At 35.7% G+C, this 19,174-nt stretch overlaps 1 protein-coding gene across 5 annotated transcripts in view; it reads left to right on the top strand.

Moving 5' to 3' along the window:
• Positions 1 to 19,174, top strand: part of LOC149207369 (metal transporter Nramp6-like) — a 210,612-nt gene that overhangs the window by 169,074 nt on the left and 22,364 nt on the right. For 3 of the 5 annotated variants that reach the window (XR_016252618.1, XM_089395703.1, XM_089395701.1), the window contains exon 10: positions 16,190 to 16,294. The exons of 1 other annotated variant lie outside the window; for it this stretch is intronic. Coding sequence is in view for 2 of the 4 variants with exons in the window: in XM_089395703.1 (XP_089251829.1) it covers positions 16,190 to 16,294 (105 nt within the window). In the remaining 2 variants the exon portion in view is untranslated. Of the gene's footprint in view, positions 1 to 16,189; positions 16,295 to 16,927; positions 17,009 to 19,174 lie in introns of all 5 variants that reach the window. One more of the 5 variants, XR_016252619.1, reaches the window with a different exon arrangement.

A 19,174-nucleotide genomic window follows, 5' to 3' on the forward strand; every position in this document is an offset into this window, starting at 1 on the left:
AGTGGGTTTGTCCCCTTGAGATGTAAATTGTAAAAGTCATGATGTAATGTGTCCTGAGGGTCGAAAAATGTTTTAAATCCCCTCATGAGTCCTAAGTCCTAGGTCCTAGGGGATGTTTCCGAAGGCTTAGTTCGATGATCCATTTTAAAATGAATTAAAAAATTAAAAAAATGAATAAAAATAATAAAATAATAATAAAATGAATAAAAATTTAAAAATGAAATAAATAAAAAATAATAAAAAATTAAAAAAATAATAAAACCCTAACTAATAAAATAATAATATTTTAAGTGAATAAATCGACGGATGAGATCAAGAGATGTCTTGATCCTCATCAACGGTCGAGATCATTTCTACATGGATCACTCGAACTAGCCGTTAGGATCATTTCCTTTATATAGGGTCTTAGGGGGTCATTTCAAATCATCTGATCTGTGAGTCTGTACTGAAAAAGCTCTCTTGTAATCTGATTTCTGGTTAATAAAAGAAGACTTTGGGGTCCAAATCGTGCTGGTGTTACTCTCTGGGATTGCTGTGAGATCTTTAATTTTCTGCATATTTCAGTTTTCAGCCATTAGTCATAGCTTGTTTTTAGAGTATTGTGAGCACAGGTATCTTGTTCACTTGCTAGGGTTTGAGTGTTGCTAGGGTTTCTGAAATAATGGCAGGTATCTCCATTATTTCTTGAGATCTAGCAGCATTCTCTCTCTCTTTGCTGATGGTTGCTTGAGATGTGCAGGAAAACCTTTTAGTAGAGAATATTGGTGGGCGTTTGGGGAAGTTCTAGGCTGAACCAGCCGACTCCCACAGGCTTTTCTTTGCAGAGCCCAGCTGATTTTGGCCCTGGGTTAATCATTTAAAGTTTATTTCCTGTTTTGCATGAGAGATTTTCTTTCTGTTCACAGCAGAATTTAGGTTTTCTGATATTTCGAAAATATTACTGCTGTTATTGCTAAATCTTACATTTCAGGGGCCACAATTTGTACATTAATCAGCTGTCTAGGGTTTTATTTTTAATTTTTACAGTTTTCATTAGGGTTTTGTTTTTCTTTTGTGTTTGCAGATATAGGGTTTTGTCTTTTTAACAATTGCAGGACTGCGTCAATCTTCTCGCCCACGCAATCACCTACGCAGTCTTATCCCTTCTCTTTTGTGTTAACGAAGCTTCTGTGGACCTGCAAGCATATATGTGACGTGGGTAGAGATCAGGCGTGGCTGGAAAATATCAGGACATCAGCAAACTCGTAAATCTACACGCAGATAGCAGAGTTTCTAAGCAATATAGCGTGAGCCCTGGGTACTCCATCGAACAACATGCTTTACGGGCCAGGTAAATCACGCTCAGGTAGCTTTCTCACATAAAATCGTTTTCCATTGCCGCCGTTTCACGCATTTGAGAACGTTATGCTCTTACGCACCCGGGTCACGCCGTCTTTCTCTTGAAAATCATTTCTGCCTGCCTTCAAATACCACAAATCCGATCTGCGTCATCCCTGAGCTCCTCATGCATTTTCGTTTTTTCCTCCATGGTTGTCCAAACTTCTCCACGCATTTGTAAACCCCTCCTTTGATCCACACATGAAGCTGCGAAGCATATGCAATAGATTTAAGGCTGTCAACAGTTCCAGGGAAGGAAACTCGTTCGAAATAAACTTCACACGCCTGCGTTAAACATCATTGCCACTGCCGACGGTGAGAAGGGTCGATTTCTGAGCATCGTTGACAGCAAAGCATCGGACCAGGCATTTCGTTTAGAAGAAATTGGCTGCTGGATCGAGTATTTTCACACGAAACTGTCACTGCAATTCACGATCAGAAAAGTTGATGCGGTAAGAGGATCTGATTTCGATTCGGCATACCTCAGGTGATTTTCAAAACTGTGTTTCTGTTTTTCCCCTGCTCAGGCTTTCATCGCAAGTAAACCCTTGACGTTTCGTTACTCTTTCACAAAATTTTCGAAGGGATTTCAATGTATTTAAAAAATTTTTGGCATTGGACTTACGATTGCAATGTTTGATTCAATTTCCTTAAGTTTTCGATGCGTTATGATTCATGTAAATAGCGTGGTTTAGATTTAGGTTTGTTTTATAAATGTATTTTGATACATATGAAAAAAAAAAAAAAATATGATTTGCCGTTTTCATTTTTTTAACGTAGATTTTTTTTTTTTAACTTAGATTTTAATTTAGTCATGCTTAGTTACGTATTTCCTTAGATTTTAATATTTTTTTTAGGATTTTAATTATTTTAGTTTTTTTTTGTTAATTATAGATTCAGAAAAATTAAAAAGAATAAAAAAGGTAAAAATGTGTATGTTTTAGATTTTGATTTAATTGTTGTTTTAATTAGATTTTATTTTGTTTATTTAGATTTGATTTAATAAATTTTTAATGTGTTAGTTTTATTTTTTATAATGTTTTAAATTAGATTTGTACATACTTTAATTTACATTTTTTAATGGTTAGACTTTTTTATTTTATTTTAAAAATTAAAAAAAAAAAAATTGCGTGGAAAATTTATTTTTGCCAAATCCAGTCATTTTCGGGATTTATCATCTTTCATGCTGAGATCTAAATTTTCAAGTCGAGATGCGAAATTGATATCTGGTTAATGGTTTATGATTCGTGATGGTTTAAAGCATTCATCTCTTTAAAATTTTCAGTTACTGGATATCGTTTTGGTCATTTTAAGAGCATTGTGATTTAGCTGATGACAAATGATTGTTGTTCACAGTTCATGTTTCTATCAAACAAGTAATCGTTTTAAAAACAATCTCTTAAGGCACTGGTCTGCTAAGTTAATCAAATCTATCTGGTGTTTTTCATATCGTGTCTCGTGTCTCCCAACCAACTGGTTGACAGTTGGTCTCATCATCTCACAGGGACTCCCCCCCTTAGCCGCGGGAGACAGGCTTAAACGGAGGGATCGGGGATCAGAGTGACAGCCCCCGGTCTGAGCGTTGTCGTGTCAATCCGCGCGACAACATTTTTTGGCGCCGTTGCCGGGGACACTTTGTTCTCGGTGTTTCAAACGACAATCATTCATCTTCTCATCTTTCTCATCTCTCAGTTGAGCTGGCAGATTCAATATTTTGGCATCTTTTCATCACATATCAGCAGCGCCTCTTGGGTTTGTTTCCTGTTTGGGTGGCGACTCCACTTTCTCATTTTTCCCAGACAAGAAGCTCTCCTCATATCTGCTTGTGGTTACTTTTTGGATCCTAGAATCAGATTCATTGTCCAAGTGGCGACTCCACTTCTCTCATCTCTTAATTCTCTTGAGCAGACATCTCTTTCTATCATCCATTTGATCCCTTGTTTTTCATCATGGATTATTCATGTAAACCATGTCATTTTACTAATAATCTCCATGATCTTCCGAAAGAGGCCATTTCTAAATTATTTAAGTTCTCGGGTGATGATCCGGTCGCTGTTAGACATCTTTTAAACATGTTTACTTGTGTAATGACCATATATTGTAGACTTCCTCAATATAATCATGAAGATTTCAAGATGCGTCTATTTGTCCATTCTTTAGAGGGTGATGCCTTGAATTGGTTTAATAATTTTCCTAATGATTTTTTCACTTCTTTACAAGACATTCTCAATGCTTTTAAAGATAGATATGATAGTCCAAACAGCGTGCCTTCTACCCCTAAAATTGTGCAACAGAAAGAAAGAGTTCAAGATCAGAATGTGTCATCAACTGGAACTATTGCAGATCAAGTTCATGATAGTGAAAAATCAGGGATAAATGACAATGAAAAGGAAGAGCAAAAGCAAATAATACAAGATGTAATGATGCTGGTGAAAAATATGGAAAGCAACCAAACTAATCTTATCAATGATGTTAAAACTTTACGCACCCATCTGGAAAAACGTAATAAGGAGATTGAGGACACGCAAAATCAGCATGCTAAGGAAATTGAAGCCATGAAAACTAAACATGAAACAGAAATTGGAAACATGCAAGCGAATCATGAAGAAATAAATTCCATGCAGCATTGCTTGATGAACATAAAGGAAGAAAATGTTAAAGTAATAAAAGACATGGAAGAACATCATGCCAGACAAATTAGTGCTATAAAGGTTGAACACTCTAGACAGATGGATGCCATTAGAATATAGGTTCAAAAGTTTTAGCAATTGGAAAATGAAAGAAACCAGATAACATCAATAGATCAGGAGCCTTCTCATTTGTTGCAACAAGCTCCATCTTATTATGAGGAGGTTATTAGTTCAGTTGAAAGATGGTTGATTGAAGATGGACTTAAGAATGATAAAGATCAGATGCGGGCTAAAGAGAGACATATCACGCATACTTCATCTGATAGTTTCGAGACAGAAAGTTCCACCTCATCAGTAATTCATCCTGCCAGAAAGAAAAAGCGCAAGAGGAAGAAAATGAGAAGAAGATTTGACGCATCAGACGGCCGCGAGCAGCTTGATTTTTGGATAGGAAAGAGTCCTACCATATGCAAAATTGGACATGGCACATCCGACAAGCAGCCGACAGATTTGCCTGAAAGCAGGCAAATGCTCAGTATGCACTATATTGAACACATCTGATGCCGTAGGGCATCCTTTGTATCGTATTTCTAACCCTACTCCTTGTTTTTTCCGCATTTTCGTTTCTGCTTTAGATAGTTAATAAATGAAGAGCTTTTATCTTTATTGTGCTTAACGTATATGCTGATTTTTGGATGGACGCTACTTATTTTTTGTGTTGTATGGATGCAGATTCTGGATTCTCACATTCCTGCAAGCAGCAACGTGTCCCCAAGTAGAGCCAGATGTTGACCTCTACTGGTCAACTACCCATGCAGTGCACCCCGTTTTTCTTGACAGAAAGAAGCAGCACCTGATCAGCATGTCCGTGCCATCCTGCCATCATCAGCAGCTTGATCATTTCAGTTGTAAACCCAGTCTGCATGTATGAATTGTAAATAATCTAAGCAGATCAGAGTCATGTATGTAAAATTGCCTAGGTGGACCTAACTTTCTGATGGTAATCTACGTCCCGGAAGGTTTTTCGTCTCACCGATCCATGGATCGGCAGAGTTTTCCTTCAAACCTGACCCCAAAGCCGGGATGGATTTTGTCATTAGAACTTTAGGAGAATCCTAGTGTGTTAATCTGCTAGATTATCGTTGTGTCGCAGAGCTGGGTGTTTTGTGAGGGTCTGTATCAATGTTGCACGAAGCGGGAGCGAAGCGGAAGCGCGAAGCGGAAGCGCGGAGCGCGGAAGCGTCATTTTCCAAAAATCTAGGAAGCGAAGCGTCCGCGGAAGCGTCTGCTATATATATATATTTTTTTATATTTTTTTGCATTTATACTCAAAACAAACATCCCAAATACCAAATTAATTGTAGAAGACATGAAAACATGCATATTTTTGCATAAATCAAGATAGATATGGCATCCATGATTCCATTGTAGTTACTAGTATGTACAACAATCATCTATATTCTAGCTATTACAAACATAGGACCTTTTTCATGAGGACTATGACTTTCCTCCAGTATTTCTATTTTCTTGCAAAATAAAGTCATTAAACCAAAAATTGGTTAAACATGAAAGACACTTACTTGGCAAGTGAAGAGGGGATCTTCACCTTGATGCTTCCTTTGCTTGAGCTGCCCATCACTAGTATCCTTCCTGCACTGTCCAGCACCAAGCATGACAAAAACTGCTCCAAACTGTATGTTATTATGGCTTTCGAAACTACTTTATCATCTTAAATCCTAAGGTATTTTGACTCCTTATTTGGTCTTTATGATATACTTGACATGGGACTGAGACCTAGCACGAAGTGGTATTCAACACTTAGCGTATTGTGTTGACACCAGGACTTCATGCTTCACTAAGAATTGCTACACCTTCACTGGAGTCATTGAGATCACCATTATACTAACAAAATCTATATTGAGATATTTATCTATCCATGAGAGCCATACTGAGATTTGTAACTCTGCCTTTATTAAGATCATGACTGTGTTTACACAATTTCTTGACAGAGGATATCACTGTTACCCTTATCATCATAATTATGCCGAGAGTATATGATCCTTTTTATAATATGTATGTCGAGATTGTGTGTACTTCTGTGTGATCCTCGTCAAACATGCCGAGACAGTGAGCCCGTGATTACAGTTGTGCGTTCAGAATGCCGAGGCCAAGACTGTGATTTTGTTCCTGCATTAAGATCTTCATCATGATGGAAATGCTGCCTGTTTAGTATGCTGAAACAGAGTGTGCATCGAGAGTATGGTTCTGTGGAATCACATTTACGTCGAGACAAGGTATGCTGAGCGTGTATTACTGTGTGGTCTCAGTTATGCCAGAACAAAGTACACCGAGAGAGTTCACCGAGATCCGAGTGCGGGTTGCGTGCGCTTCCGGGCGGGTTGCGTGGCGCAACCGGATGCCAGAATCGCCCTCCGAAGCGCGGATCCGGGCCACCGCCACCTAAAAACCAGGAAGCGTGTTTAAAAAACGGAATCGCGCCACCTGCAATTTGGAATCGCGCTTCGCCTCGAGATTCCGAAACGATTCCGCACGGGTCGCGGTTCCGGGTTAGGATCCGGGGGGGGGGGGGGGCGATTCCTGCAACCCTGGTCTGTATTAAGTGGGTTTGTCCCCTTGAGATGTAAATTGTAAAAGTCATGATGTAATGTGTCCTGAGGGTCAAAAAATGTTTTAAATCCCCTCATGAGTCCTAAGTCCTAGGTCCTAGGGGATGTTTCCGAAGGCTTAGTTCGATGATCCATTTTAAGATGAATTAAAAAATTAAAAAAATGAATAAAAATAATAAAATAATAACAAAATGAATAAAAATTTAAAAATGAAATAAATATAAAAAAAAAATAATAAAAAATTAAAAAAATAAGAAAACCCTAACTAATAAAATAATAATATTTTAAGTGAATAAATCGACGGATGAGATCAAGAGATGTCTTGATCCTCATCAACGGTCGAGATCATTTCTACATGGATCACTCGAACTAGCCGTTAGGATCATTTCCTTTATATAGGGTCTTAGGGGGTCATTTCAAATCATCTGATCTGTGAGTCTGTACTGAAAAAGCTCTCTTGTAATCTGATTTCTGGTTAATAAAAGAAGACTTTGGGGTCCAAATCGTGCTGGTGTTACTCTTTGGGATTGCTGTGAGATCTTTAATTTTCTGCATATTTCAGTTTTCAGCCATTAGTCATAGCTTGTTTTTAGAGTATTGTGAGCACAGGTATCTTGTTCACTTGCTAGGGTTTCTGAAATAATGGCAGGTATCTCCATTATTTCTTGAGATCTAGCAGCATTCTCTCTCTCTTTGCTGATGGTTGCTTGAGATGTGCAGGAAAACCTTTTAGTAGAGAATATTGGTGGGCGTTTGGGGAAGTTCTAGGCTGAACCAGCCGACTCCCACAGGCTTTTCTTTGCAGAGCCCAGCTGATTTTGGCCCTGGGTTAATCATTTAAAGTTTATTTCCTGTTTTGCATGAGAGATTTTCTTTCTGTTCACAGCAGAATTTAAGTTTTCTGATATTTCGAAAATATTACTGCTGTTATTGCTAAATCTGGCATTTCAGGGGCCACAATTTGTACATTAATCAGCTGTCTAGGGTTTTATTTTTAATTTTTACAGTTTTCATTAGGGTTTTGTTTTTCTTTTGTGTTTGCAGGTATAGGGTTTTGTCTTTTTAACAATTGCAGGACTGCGTCAATCTTCTCGCCCATGCAATCACCTACGCAGTCTTATCCCTTCTCTTTTGTGTTAACGAAGCTTCTGTGGACCTGCAAGCATATATGTGACGTGGGTAGAGATCAGGGGTGGCTGGAAAATATCAGGACATCAGCAAACTCGTAAATCTACACGCAGATAGTAGAGTTTCTAAGCAATATAGCGTGAGCCCTGGGTACTCCATCGAACAGCATTCTTTACGGGCCAGGTAAATCACGCTCAGGTAGCTTTCTCACATAAAATTGTTTTCCATTGCCGCCGTTTCACGCATTTGAGAACGTTATGCTCTTACGCACCCGGGTCACGCCGTCTTTCTCTTGAAAATCGTTTCTGCCTGCCTTCAAATACCACAAATCCGATCTGCGTCATCCCTGAGCTCCTCATGCATTTTCGTTTTTTCCTCCGTGGCTGTCCAAACTTCTCCACGCATTTGTAAACCCCTCCTTTGATCCGCACATGAAACTGCGAAGCATATGCAATAGATTTCAGGCTGTCAACAGTTCCAGGGAAGGAAACTCGTTCGAAATAAACTTCACACGCCTGTGTTAAACATCATTGCCACTGCCGACGGTGAGAAGGGTCGATTTCTGAGCATCGTTGACAACAAAGCATCGGACCAGGCATTTCGTTTAGAAGAAATTGGCTGCTGGATCGAGTATTTCCACACGAAACTGTCACTGCAATTCACGATCAGAAAAGTTGATGCGGTAAGAGGATCTGATTTCGATTCGGCATACCTCAGGTGATTTTCAAAACTGCGTTTCTGTTTTTCCCCTGCTCAGGCTTTCATCGCAGGTAAACCCTTGACGTTTCGTTACTCTTTCACAAAATTTTCGAAGGGATTTCAATGTATTTAAAAAATTTTGGGCATTGGACTTACGATTGCAATGTTTGATTCGATTTCCTTAAGTTTTCGATGCGTTATGATTCATGTAAATAGCGTGGTTTAGATTTAGGTTTGTTTTATAAATGTATTTTGATACATATGAAAAAAAAAAAAAAAAAAATACGATTTGCCGTTTTCATTTTTTTAACGTAGATTTTTTTTTTAACTTAGATTTTAATTTAGTCATGCTTAGTTACGTATTTCCTTAGATTTTAATATTTTTTTTAGATTTTAATTATTTTAGTTTCCTTTTTTTTTTGTTAATTATAGATTCAGAAAAATTAAAAAGAATAAAAAAGGTAAAAATGTGTATGTTTTAGATTTTGATTTAATTGTTGTTTTAATTAGATTTTATTTTGTTTATTTAGATTTGATTTAATAAATTTTTAATTTGTTAGTTTTATTTTTTATAATGTTTTAAATTATATTTGTACATACTTTAATTTAAAATTTTTAATGGTTAGACTTTTTATTTTATTTTAAAAATTAAAAAAAAAAAATATTTGAAAAAATATAAAAATTTCGTGGAAAATTTATTTTTGCCAGATCCAGTCATTTTCGGGATTTATCATCTTTCATGCTGAGATCTAAATTTTCAAGTCGAGATGCGAAATTGATATCTGGTTAATGGTTTATGATTCGTGATGGTTTAAAGCTTTCATCTCTTTAAAATTTTCAGTTACTGGATATCGTTTTGGTCATTTTAAGAGCATTGTGATTTAGCTGATGACAAATGATTGTTGTTCACAGTTCATGTTTCTATCAAACAAGTAATCGTTTTAAAAACAATCTCTTAAGGCACTGGTCTGCTAAGTTAATCAAATCTATCTGGTGTTTTTCATATCGTGTCTCGTGTCTCCCAACCAACTGGTTGACAGTTGGTCTCATCATCTCGCAGGGACTCCCCCCCTTAGCCGCGGGAGACAGGCTTAAACGGAGGGATCGGGGATCAGAGTGACAGCCCCCGGTCTGAGCGTTGTCGTGTCAATCCGCGCGACAACAGGGCTATTCCTTGAAATTCATTGATGTGATGAATACATGTTTTTCATTCTTGGGTCTGATATTGATAGATTGCACATGCTTCCTTAATCAATCATTTTTCTTGTGTTTGGTTCTTCACTTTGTCTCAAAATTTAAAAGTACCCTTGCTCTAATCTGCTGCTTTTGTAAGGGGTGATATATTGGGGAGTGTTGAGAATGGTGTAATCCTCACATACTGCCAGCCCTTATTGTGTCATTAATGTGATCATTTATTGTATTATTAGGTTTTGGTTAAGGACATCCTTGTCAACATTTATATGCATGCTCAATATGTTGAAGCTTATGGTAGCTTAGAAAGGTCTTTTGCATAAGCTTGGTGTCTTAGCATGTGGAAGATGATTTATTACCTCTTTAGGTGCTTGCTTGGTGGAGTAAGTGATTTATGTTTTCTTTCCTAAGTCTAATTTTGGAAAAAACAAAATAATTAAAGTCAGTTAATTATTGTGAACTATTAAGTCATTTTCTAAGTATATATGATTCAGTTATCTAAGTGACTTAGAAATGATCTCAACCATTGATCTCCAAAATCTTCTAGAAGGAGATTAGTGTTAGAGATTTGGGTTTAACTATGTTGCCAGGAAATGTGGGTTCGGGGACGGGTACGGGTATGGGGATGGGGACGGTACGCCATTTTTTGAAACAGGGTGCGTGGGTTCGTCGGGGGTATATTATAATTTATATATATATATAAATATTATATTTTATAAATTATAATATATATGAATTTGTATATTTTTCAACTTTAAACAAGAAAACTAAAATATTTATGATTTAAACTTTAAATATTTAAACATGCACATCATTGAACATTCAACATTCACAATGAAATTTCAAAATTTCTAGTTTGATATCAAGTGCAAATTGGAGTTTACATATTAATAAGAATCATGATATATGTCCATTGTCATACTACATTCAAAATTTTCCTTAAGGCATCTCCAAACAGAAACTAGGAAATTTTAAAATACTAAAATAAAAATAGCTAATAGTGAACAATGGCTTCCTCAAGCCATGTCATCAACATCACTCAGATCTTCAGTTAGCATGCTCTCCAAGTAGGAATCACTCTCATCTTGAGGCTCTTGCTCATCCATAGCAACTAGAGGTAGCTCAATAAGGCCATCTGGTTGTATTTCCTCGTCCACACACATAGCATCATCTGTGTATTAGTCCCATTTCTTGAAAGGACCCTCCTTGTACCCAGAGTCTTTTCTAGATATGGGACAAAATGTGCTATGAATGTACACTAAGTTCTCTGCCTTCTTTGAGCCCAATCTATTTCATTTTACTGAATGGATAAAGGCATAAGTACTCCAATTCCTCTCGCAATATGAAGAACTAGCTACCTGGAATATTAGGGGAAGCCCGTTAAATTAATTAAAAATTTAAACATAAAAACTAAAATGAACCCCAAAAAACCCGATTTTGGGATTCCAAGTACCCATCATCAGGGTTCTCTGTACCCGTCAAGACAAAAGAACCCAATTTTTTTTAATGAGAACCCAGTTCTTCATAGAAGAACCTAATTCTTATGGGTTCTTCTCAGAAGCACCCGTACCTGAATCTGGTACTTGGGGATGAGAACCCGGGATGGGTTTGAAAACCCCATCCCTGGGTTTGGGAACCCGTGTAACATAGGGGTTTAATAAAGATTATAAAAAGAATCCTAAGGAAGAGTTGAAGAAACAAGAGAGGAGACATAAAAAGAGAAAGTGATTTTCTCTAGTGTGAGTGGCTCAATAGACTGAAGCGTAGAGGAGGAAGAGTACAAAAGGATTTGAAGGCGTATGCAGGAGGCTGAATTATTGGAGCTTGTAGGGCCGAGTTGTTGAAGAGAGAGAGAGGTCGATTTGATTGGAGAAGCCGAATTGTGAGGGCTAAATTTCCTAAGGCACAGTGGTAACTCGAAGGGAGGTGTGAGGCTGATTCACTAGTAAATTGTTGGGCCAAAATTCTCCAGGTTGAGTTCCTCCAGAGGTCGATTTCCAAGAGGCTGGATTCATCCAGTGGGGAGCTAAGTTATAGGTTCTGGTAAATGTATTTTTCCTTGTAATTCTTTGTGGGTTGAAAATATTGATTTTCCAAATTAATGAATGGCAAAGAATTGTTGTAGGTATTTATCTGTTGCAATATGTGATTGATCTCTCCTAATTCTTATTTTTTTGCTGTATATAATTTCTAGAAGTTAAAATACCAATGATTTTATTTTTCGTCAGTCAAAAATTTATTTGGTTAGTTAAATAAATTGTTGGGAATAAATAATTGTTGTGAGAAAATAAATCAGGGTTGGCATTCAAAGATTTAACATGGTACTGGAGCTTTCTAGCTAACTTTGAGAGAAAGATTCAAGATCACTAGGGTTTGCAACGAGTTTCTTCTTTTTACAAAAGCAAAATTATTTTTAAATTTTGCAACTGGGGTTTTGTGGCCAAAGTCGATTTGTGTGTAATGACCAAAAGTCGTATACGCAGCGGAAATCTTTAAAATACTTCAAAGACGTAAATGTCCATTGTAAGACATGTAACTGTATATTGAATATTATATATTGAATTGAATTATTGAAGTAAGATATGAGATGATTGCAAATGAGAATGAGGGCCTACTTATATACCCTAGGCAGGTGCCCTTTCATGAATGGTCATGTCTCTAAGACATGCCTCTTCATTACTAACTAACTAAACATTAGTTAATTATTTATTGTTTATTATTATTATATTTATATTTATATTTATAATTTTAATATGAATTTTATTCATAACAATCCCTCTATCTTCAAGAAGCTTTGACTGAGAATATCTTCTCGTCTCTGAACTTTCATCTTCGTTGATACAAGATGATATGATGCTCTGAGTGATAGACAAAATTGTTGTACTGAGAATGGATTAGACCATCCTAGATTAATCTTCTGTGGAATCTTCTAATCTCTGAAAATTTGTGATGAATAGTTATTGTAGGACTGGATTCTGCAAACTTCAGTATTCTTGGGAACATAAATTTGTCGTTTATGTTCTGAGTGATACTAGTACGTAGATTGATTGGAAAGTCTGCTCTTGTGATTCAGATGTCGATAAATAGTTCTTCTGGTTGGACTTTCCCTTATCATGTTAGTGGTTGTTTTCTGATTACCTTCAGACGTTGTTGTAGCTGAGTTGGATACTAAATCATCATTTGGAATGTCCGTTGTTTGAACTTCAAGTTCTGCATATGCCTTCACTTTAGTAGTTTTATCCTCTGCTTGAGTTACGATTTTGACTGGTCCGGTATCTATTTTTTTTATCTTCAACTTGGACTAAAATGTCTGGAGACTTAAATACTACTTCTTGAAGTTGTTCTAACTTGTCATTTAGTGATTTCTTGTCACTTTTAAGCTTCTTTATTTGCGTAAGTAAGATTTGGTTTTGATTCTTTAGACGTGAAAGTTCGTCACTTTCTGAATCGTTGACTTTGTCATTAGTTTCCTTCTCTTTATCTTTAATACTTTTGATTTGTTCTAAGAATTTTTTACTAAAGTTCTTTAAACCTAAATTTTCCTCTTCCTTCTCTGATAGACTTTCGTTGAACTTCTGGTCGGAACTTTCTTTTTCTTGTTTTGGTCTCTGCTTCTTAGACTTTTAGATTTCTTGACTTGTGAAATTAATTTTTCATTGTGGTTTTGAAGTTTATGAATTTCTTCACTTTTATTGGATATGACTTCTTCAAGCTCCTTCTGTTTCTTTGATATTGTTTCTTAATTCTCTTGTAGCACGACTTTGAAATATTCTTAAAGTCTTTTGTTGAACACATTTCAGTTTTGATTTCGTTGTCATGTCTTGGAATGTGACCATCTTCTCCTTGTAAGGGAATATCAAGAATTTGTTTTGTGTGTTTGGAATGAACGTACCTAATTCCTTGAACCAAGGTCGACCGAGTATTACGTCAACCTCTTTGTCAAGCATAGTTACGACACAAAATTGAGATATGTACTCATAATGATCAATTGTCACTTGTAAATCATTAATTTCTTATTCTTTTCTACCAAAAAGACCACCTCGTTCGCCTATATTTGGCTCTAGAATTAATAGTGTATTCGCCAAATTAACATTGACACAATTTTCCTCGACACTTGTCTTGATAGCGATATTAATCTCCTTTCTTTGGGTATTCCCTTTTAATATAATTAAGCTACAATCTACAATTGAAAGTCCTTTATAGGAAAATTTCCCTCCCTTAAGTCTTGGATTATGATCTTCTCCTTTTGCTTCAGAAATTGGCTCCATCTTGTTTTATTGAAATGAGCTTAGGGTTTTAAAAGTAAAATAATAATTCTTTTATATATAAGCTTTTTAATGTCACCCTCGTTTTTCATATATATAAACAAATGTATAATGTACTCTTATATATATATAGCTCTAATTAAATTATATAACTATTATACTTAATATAGGTATATAACTTAATGGATTTAATTAATAATTAGGGGTAAGAAAAAATAGTCGTGAGCATTGTTGTCTTGAGGAATAACATGAGTTACGGGGGGACATGATGGTTGGTCATTGGCGTGTCGGTAGGAAGGAGACCATGGAATTGCAATAGATCTGGCGTTGGGTCATAGTTGCGGGATGCAGGATTTGGTCAGTGGGAGTGAGGTCAGCGAGGCGGTAGGGAAGCCAGATGGGTTGGAGGAATGCTGATGACTACAGAGCGTTTGTGGGAGGCGTGAGGGAACTGAATAGCTTGGCGACCTTACTAACAGAAGGTGGCCCGAACAACAAATTTATCGTTTGTTGTTGGCGTGGCCAACATTGCCCAGACTGACAGCTTCTCACGGTGGAGTGTTCGTGATTGTGTGGTGATGGTGGTCCGACGGTTGTGTTGTTTGAATTTGTAGCGGAAGAAATATGAAGCGGCAACAGGGGGGTTGCAATGGTGGCAACAGTTGGTCCACGACTTAATAGACGGTGGTTCGACACCTGTGTTGTGGGCTGCACTGTGCGAGCAGTAGCGACGGTGCTATTGCAAGCCGACAGTGGCGTGGAATTGGGCTCTGCAGGTAAGTTGTAGTAGTTTTTTGTTGGGTTTGATTAATATTTATAATTTTTTAACTTTGTTTTTATTTGTAATTATATATATATATATATATATATATATATATATATAACTTTCTTTTGCGGTTCGATTTTTTTCTTCATATATATATATATCTATTTTATACTCTTTTTGTTTCTTTATATAAATTCTTTTAATATATATATATATATATATTTTGAATTTTATTTTCCCTTTTTAATTTTTTCCTTTATATAATATTTTTTGTTTGTAATATTGATTTTTTTCTTTTAAATATGGCCAAAGGCCTAGTAGCAAAATTGGCAAAATGGAGAAGCTCCCACTATGTAGTGAAATGATTGAATCTTGATGGCAACAATGTTGACGAAGTTTGATGGCCAAAGGCCGGATCAGACATGGCTCTGATACCAATGTAACGACCAAAAGTCATATACACAACGGAAATCTTTAAAATACTTCAAAGACATAAATGTCCATTGTAAGACATGTAACTGTATATTGAATTGATGTAAGATATGAGATGATTACAAATGAGAATGAGGGCTTGCTTATATACCCTAAGCAGGTGCCCTTTCATGAATGGTCATGTCTCTAAGACTCAATTAGTGAAAAAACTCAATTAGTTATTCATCGTTAAAAAATGAGAATAATTAATTAACTGAAAAAAACACTCAAGAAGGACGTTTTTACTAACCAGCTCCCCAGGGTCTAATCCTATTACATCAATTCATCATTCTAGTGTCATTTTATACAATTCCTCCGCACGGGTACGAAATTTGCATAGAAGAATATATAAGAAGAGAGAAAAAAAGGGGCAAGATTTTCCCTGCTGGACTTCTGATCTTCAAATTTTTTTATTGGGGCCCTATGCATTGGGCAATGGGGCCTAGTTCCATGCTAGGTATATTTGAGCATGTAACATGAAGTTCAACATGAATTGATGAGGCAAACTATGCAAAATACTGGACAAAAGTTTAGTAGTTCAGTCTGTTGATACTTTGGTTACCATCTTAGGTGGTTTAGAGGAAGTCCCGATCATTGGATAATTGCTGACTTCTAAGTTTCCTTACGCAGACTTCGTTTCGGAATAGCATTGTATGAAATATGAGCGTGCATAGATGGGAACCTTTTTTATAATATGCACAATATTATGAGCATATTGCTCTTCCATTGCATCAGGGAATCCTTATATATGTTCTGACACATCATTCTGGTTAAAATACATATGTAAACTGGTGGTTGCGATGAAATGGTTTTTATAGTGTGTTTCTTGGTATCATTTTATGTTGGAGTCTCTCAATGACAATAAAATAAGAAACAATGCTTATGGTAAACTGATTAGTTTCGTGACTAATCGGATTATACCTATCTATCACATCTTTTACATCCTTTGTTTCTGGTTGTCCAAATACCTAGCAATATTCTAAAGATCTTGACTATGGCCTTGCCTTGGTTTAATCCTAAACTTTGTTTTGGCAGCATGTCCTGGGAAATTGGAGTTCAACACTGTTTTCTATTGCTTTGCTAGCTTCTGGTCAAAGTTCAACAATAACAGGGACCTATGCTGGCCAGTTTGTGATGCAGGTACAGTGCTTTTACTGTTCCTTCCCTTGAGGTAGAGACTTCACATTTTGATACAAAATAAGCTTTCTTTGAATGAAAATAGGACCTACCAAAATATTTAAATTTTTGATATGCATTTACAAATTATGTTCTGTAACAATAATTATAAAGAAATGGTAAGACATTTACTATGCTGAAATTATCTCACTGGTGGAGGTAGATTAGTGAGAAATATACTCCCATGCAGAAATGATATAACCCCCAAAATGTTCACGTTATTTATTTGATGTCTTCTGCAGTTAACTTTCTACACTATAAATATTACTTTATTTATTATTAGTTTTTTCTTTCTATGACCTGTGTATTATGGATATATTTATGGATCAGTATGTACATTCTGTTATTTTAGACCATATATTTCAGTTGGATTATGTTTGGCCATGCCAACCTAATTGGTGGTAATCTTTTTGTTTTCTTGTTCAATTATTGTTTAAATGTAATATATACTATCACTTAACTCATTCTAAGATAGGATAGACAATCAATTCTTTGTAAATACTAAGATATAGTAAAAATATTAAAATAAATGAAACTAATACATCTAATTGTAGCAAGTTATAGTTACTAAAGCTAACACGATATATGTTTCATTAGGTCTTACGAAAGGATTTTGAAAAGTAGGGACACACCACGAATATACATGACCTTTATTTTCCTATATGGCTTTCTTATTTGGTATGATTGTCTATCTCAGTTCGTTTTCACCTTGCTAAATTCATGACCTTGTAGTCTGATTTAAATTTGATGTATATGCATAGAAAATGGAACAGCAGTTTATAGCCTTTATCATCAAAACCTGCATAAACACATCTAAATTTCCACTGGTTCTAGAATAACCTTATTACTGTCCCCAGATTGCAAATTCGAGTTAATTTGCACTTTGAACTAAATAACAATTTGTATTTGACTGAAACAGCCCTGAAGCTTTCATCGAAGTGAAGCATATACTATTGAATTGCTGCCGTTCATTTTCCATAGGCACTCCACTGCAGGGTTTAGTAGTGTAGAATTATAAGTTAGAAGTGATTATTGTTTTCTCCATGCTTTTGTTGAAGGAACAGTACTAGCTATATATTCTGTATGCCTAATGCTGTAAGTGCAGTTAAATAATTTTTGCAGGTGCATAATAAGATCTAATTCTGTGAGCACAGTTAAACTTTTTATGTAGGGAGATAACAAGGTTAGGATTTAGTCATAGTTATAGTTGTATATATGATTGGTTGTATCTGGTTTTCATGTGGAATCACAGCTGGGTTGATAGTGATCAATACCCTTATTTATAACAGAGGTTTTTTAGAAATAAGTGACTAAGAAATCTTTAAGCATTTTTCAACTATAGGATCTTCTGGATATGATAGTTTTGTGGGCCAAACCTTTATTCAGAGAACCTATTTGAATAGGGCTTTTCTTAAGCATGGTCAGTTTTATCTTACTATTATTTATCTATTCATTAACATCTAATACTTGTTATTTGGGCTATGTTCGCCTAGGATGCACACCTAGATTAGTGTGGGAAAAGTCCCTATTCCCACTAGGTGTGGCCTTAAGGCAAAACACTTAGAGAAGGAGCTGTCACCTGTTCCCAACTCTCTCCGTTTAAGCTCTCTCCTGGCTAAGCTAAAGGGGGTGATCGCTAAAGATGATATCTCAAGGAAAACTTGTTAGAGATAATAAGTCCTAGGAGATGGTTAGTAAGGCAATTACCATTCAATATAACTTGAAGATAATTAGAGATCTGATTTAACAATTATAAATGTTTATGAGCATATAAACATTAACAAGATAGATTCAATGAAACTAACAAGATATCCTGCAAGACAAACTATGATTAGACCAGCGCCTTTAGAGATAACTTGCAAGAAACAATATGCTCAACAAGAAATTATGATATTTGCAAATGCAACAACGATCTTGTTGAAAAGTGTAACTAGGTTCGGTCTTCATAATGACATGTGTAATTGTGATTTTATGTAATTGATGAAACGAAGAAAAATAAAATTATTATTGTAATGCTTGTCTCATGGGTTTTATGAGCAAGGAATTTTATTTTAGTGATGACTTCTGTTGTCGCGCAAAGTGTTTAGGCACCGCGACAATGCTCAGAGTAAAGCGTTGTCACTCTTGATTCTTACTCACTCCGTTTAGACTCTCTCCTAGACAAGTCAAGGGGGGTAGTCCCTAAGGTAAATGGATGAGGAAGCCTATGGATCATGGGGTCTAGGAGATTTTAATGATGGACAATTTGATGAATCTATACGATGAAATCAGATTGATAGATTAAATGCTAATGTAACCAAGACACGACCACAAGATAGAAACAATTATAAACCAGTGCCTTCGATATTTGAATTAACCATCAATAAAACAAGTTATCCAGAACGATTTTCAATATGTGACGAAAAGTGACAATCATAAATAATCCACAAAAACGCCCAACACTGTATCACGCAAGATATTCCAGATTTAAGACGATTATCGTTAATGACCAAGATCTAGATTCAATTAGTTTTCTCCAACAATCAATATAACTTAAAACATTTATCGCACTTTGACCATCATAAAAAATGCATTTTATGACCAAATGACACTAAGGAACTTTAGGTTAATTTTTTTTAATTATTCCTTAGGCAATAATTTTTGATGGTAACTGAAGAAATTAAAATCTTTTGACAGAAAAATGAATCAAAGGGCTTAAAAATAAAAATTTAATGGGCCATAGGCCACATTTAAAATTTTTAACTTTAAAGCGCAAATCCCTTTAAATTATTTCTCTAGCCACCAAAATTAGATTTAAGATTTAAAGTTTTTTTTTTTTAATTTTTTAGAATTTTTTGATGTTTT

The sequence above is a fragment of the Pinus tabuliformis genome, chromosome 1_2 (assembly GCF_031772625.1).
Source record: "Pinus tabuliformis cultivar Carrire ecotype Pingquan chromosome 1_2, CPIR1, whole genome shotgun sequence".
Taxonomy (NCBI): Eukaryota; Viridiplantae; Streptophyta; class Pinopsida; order Pinales; family Pinaceae; genus Pinus; species Pinus tabuliformis.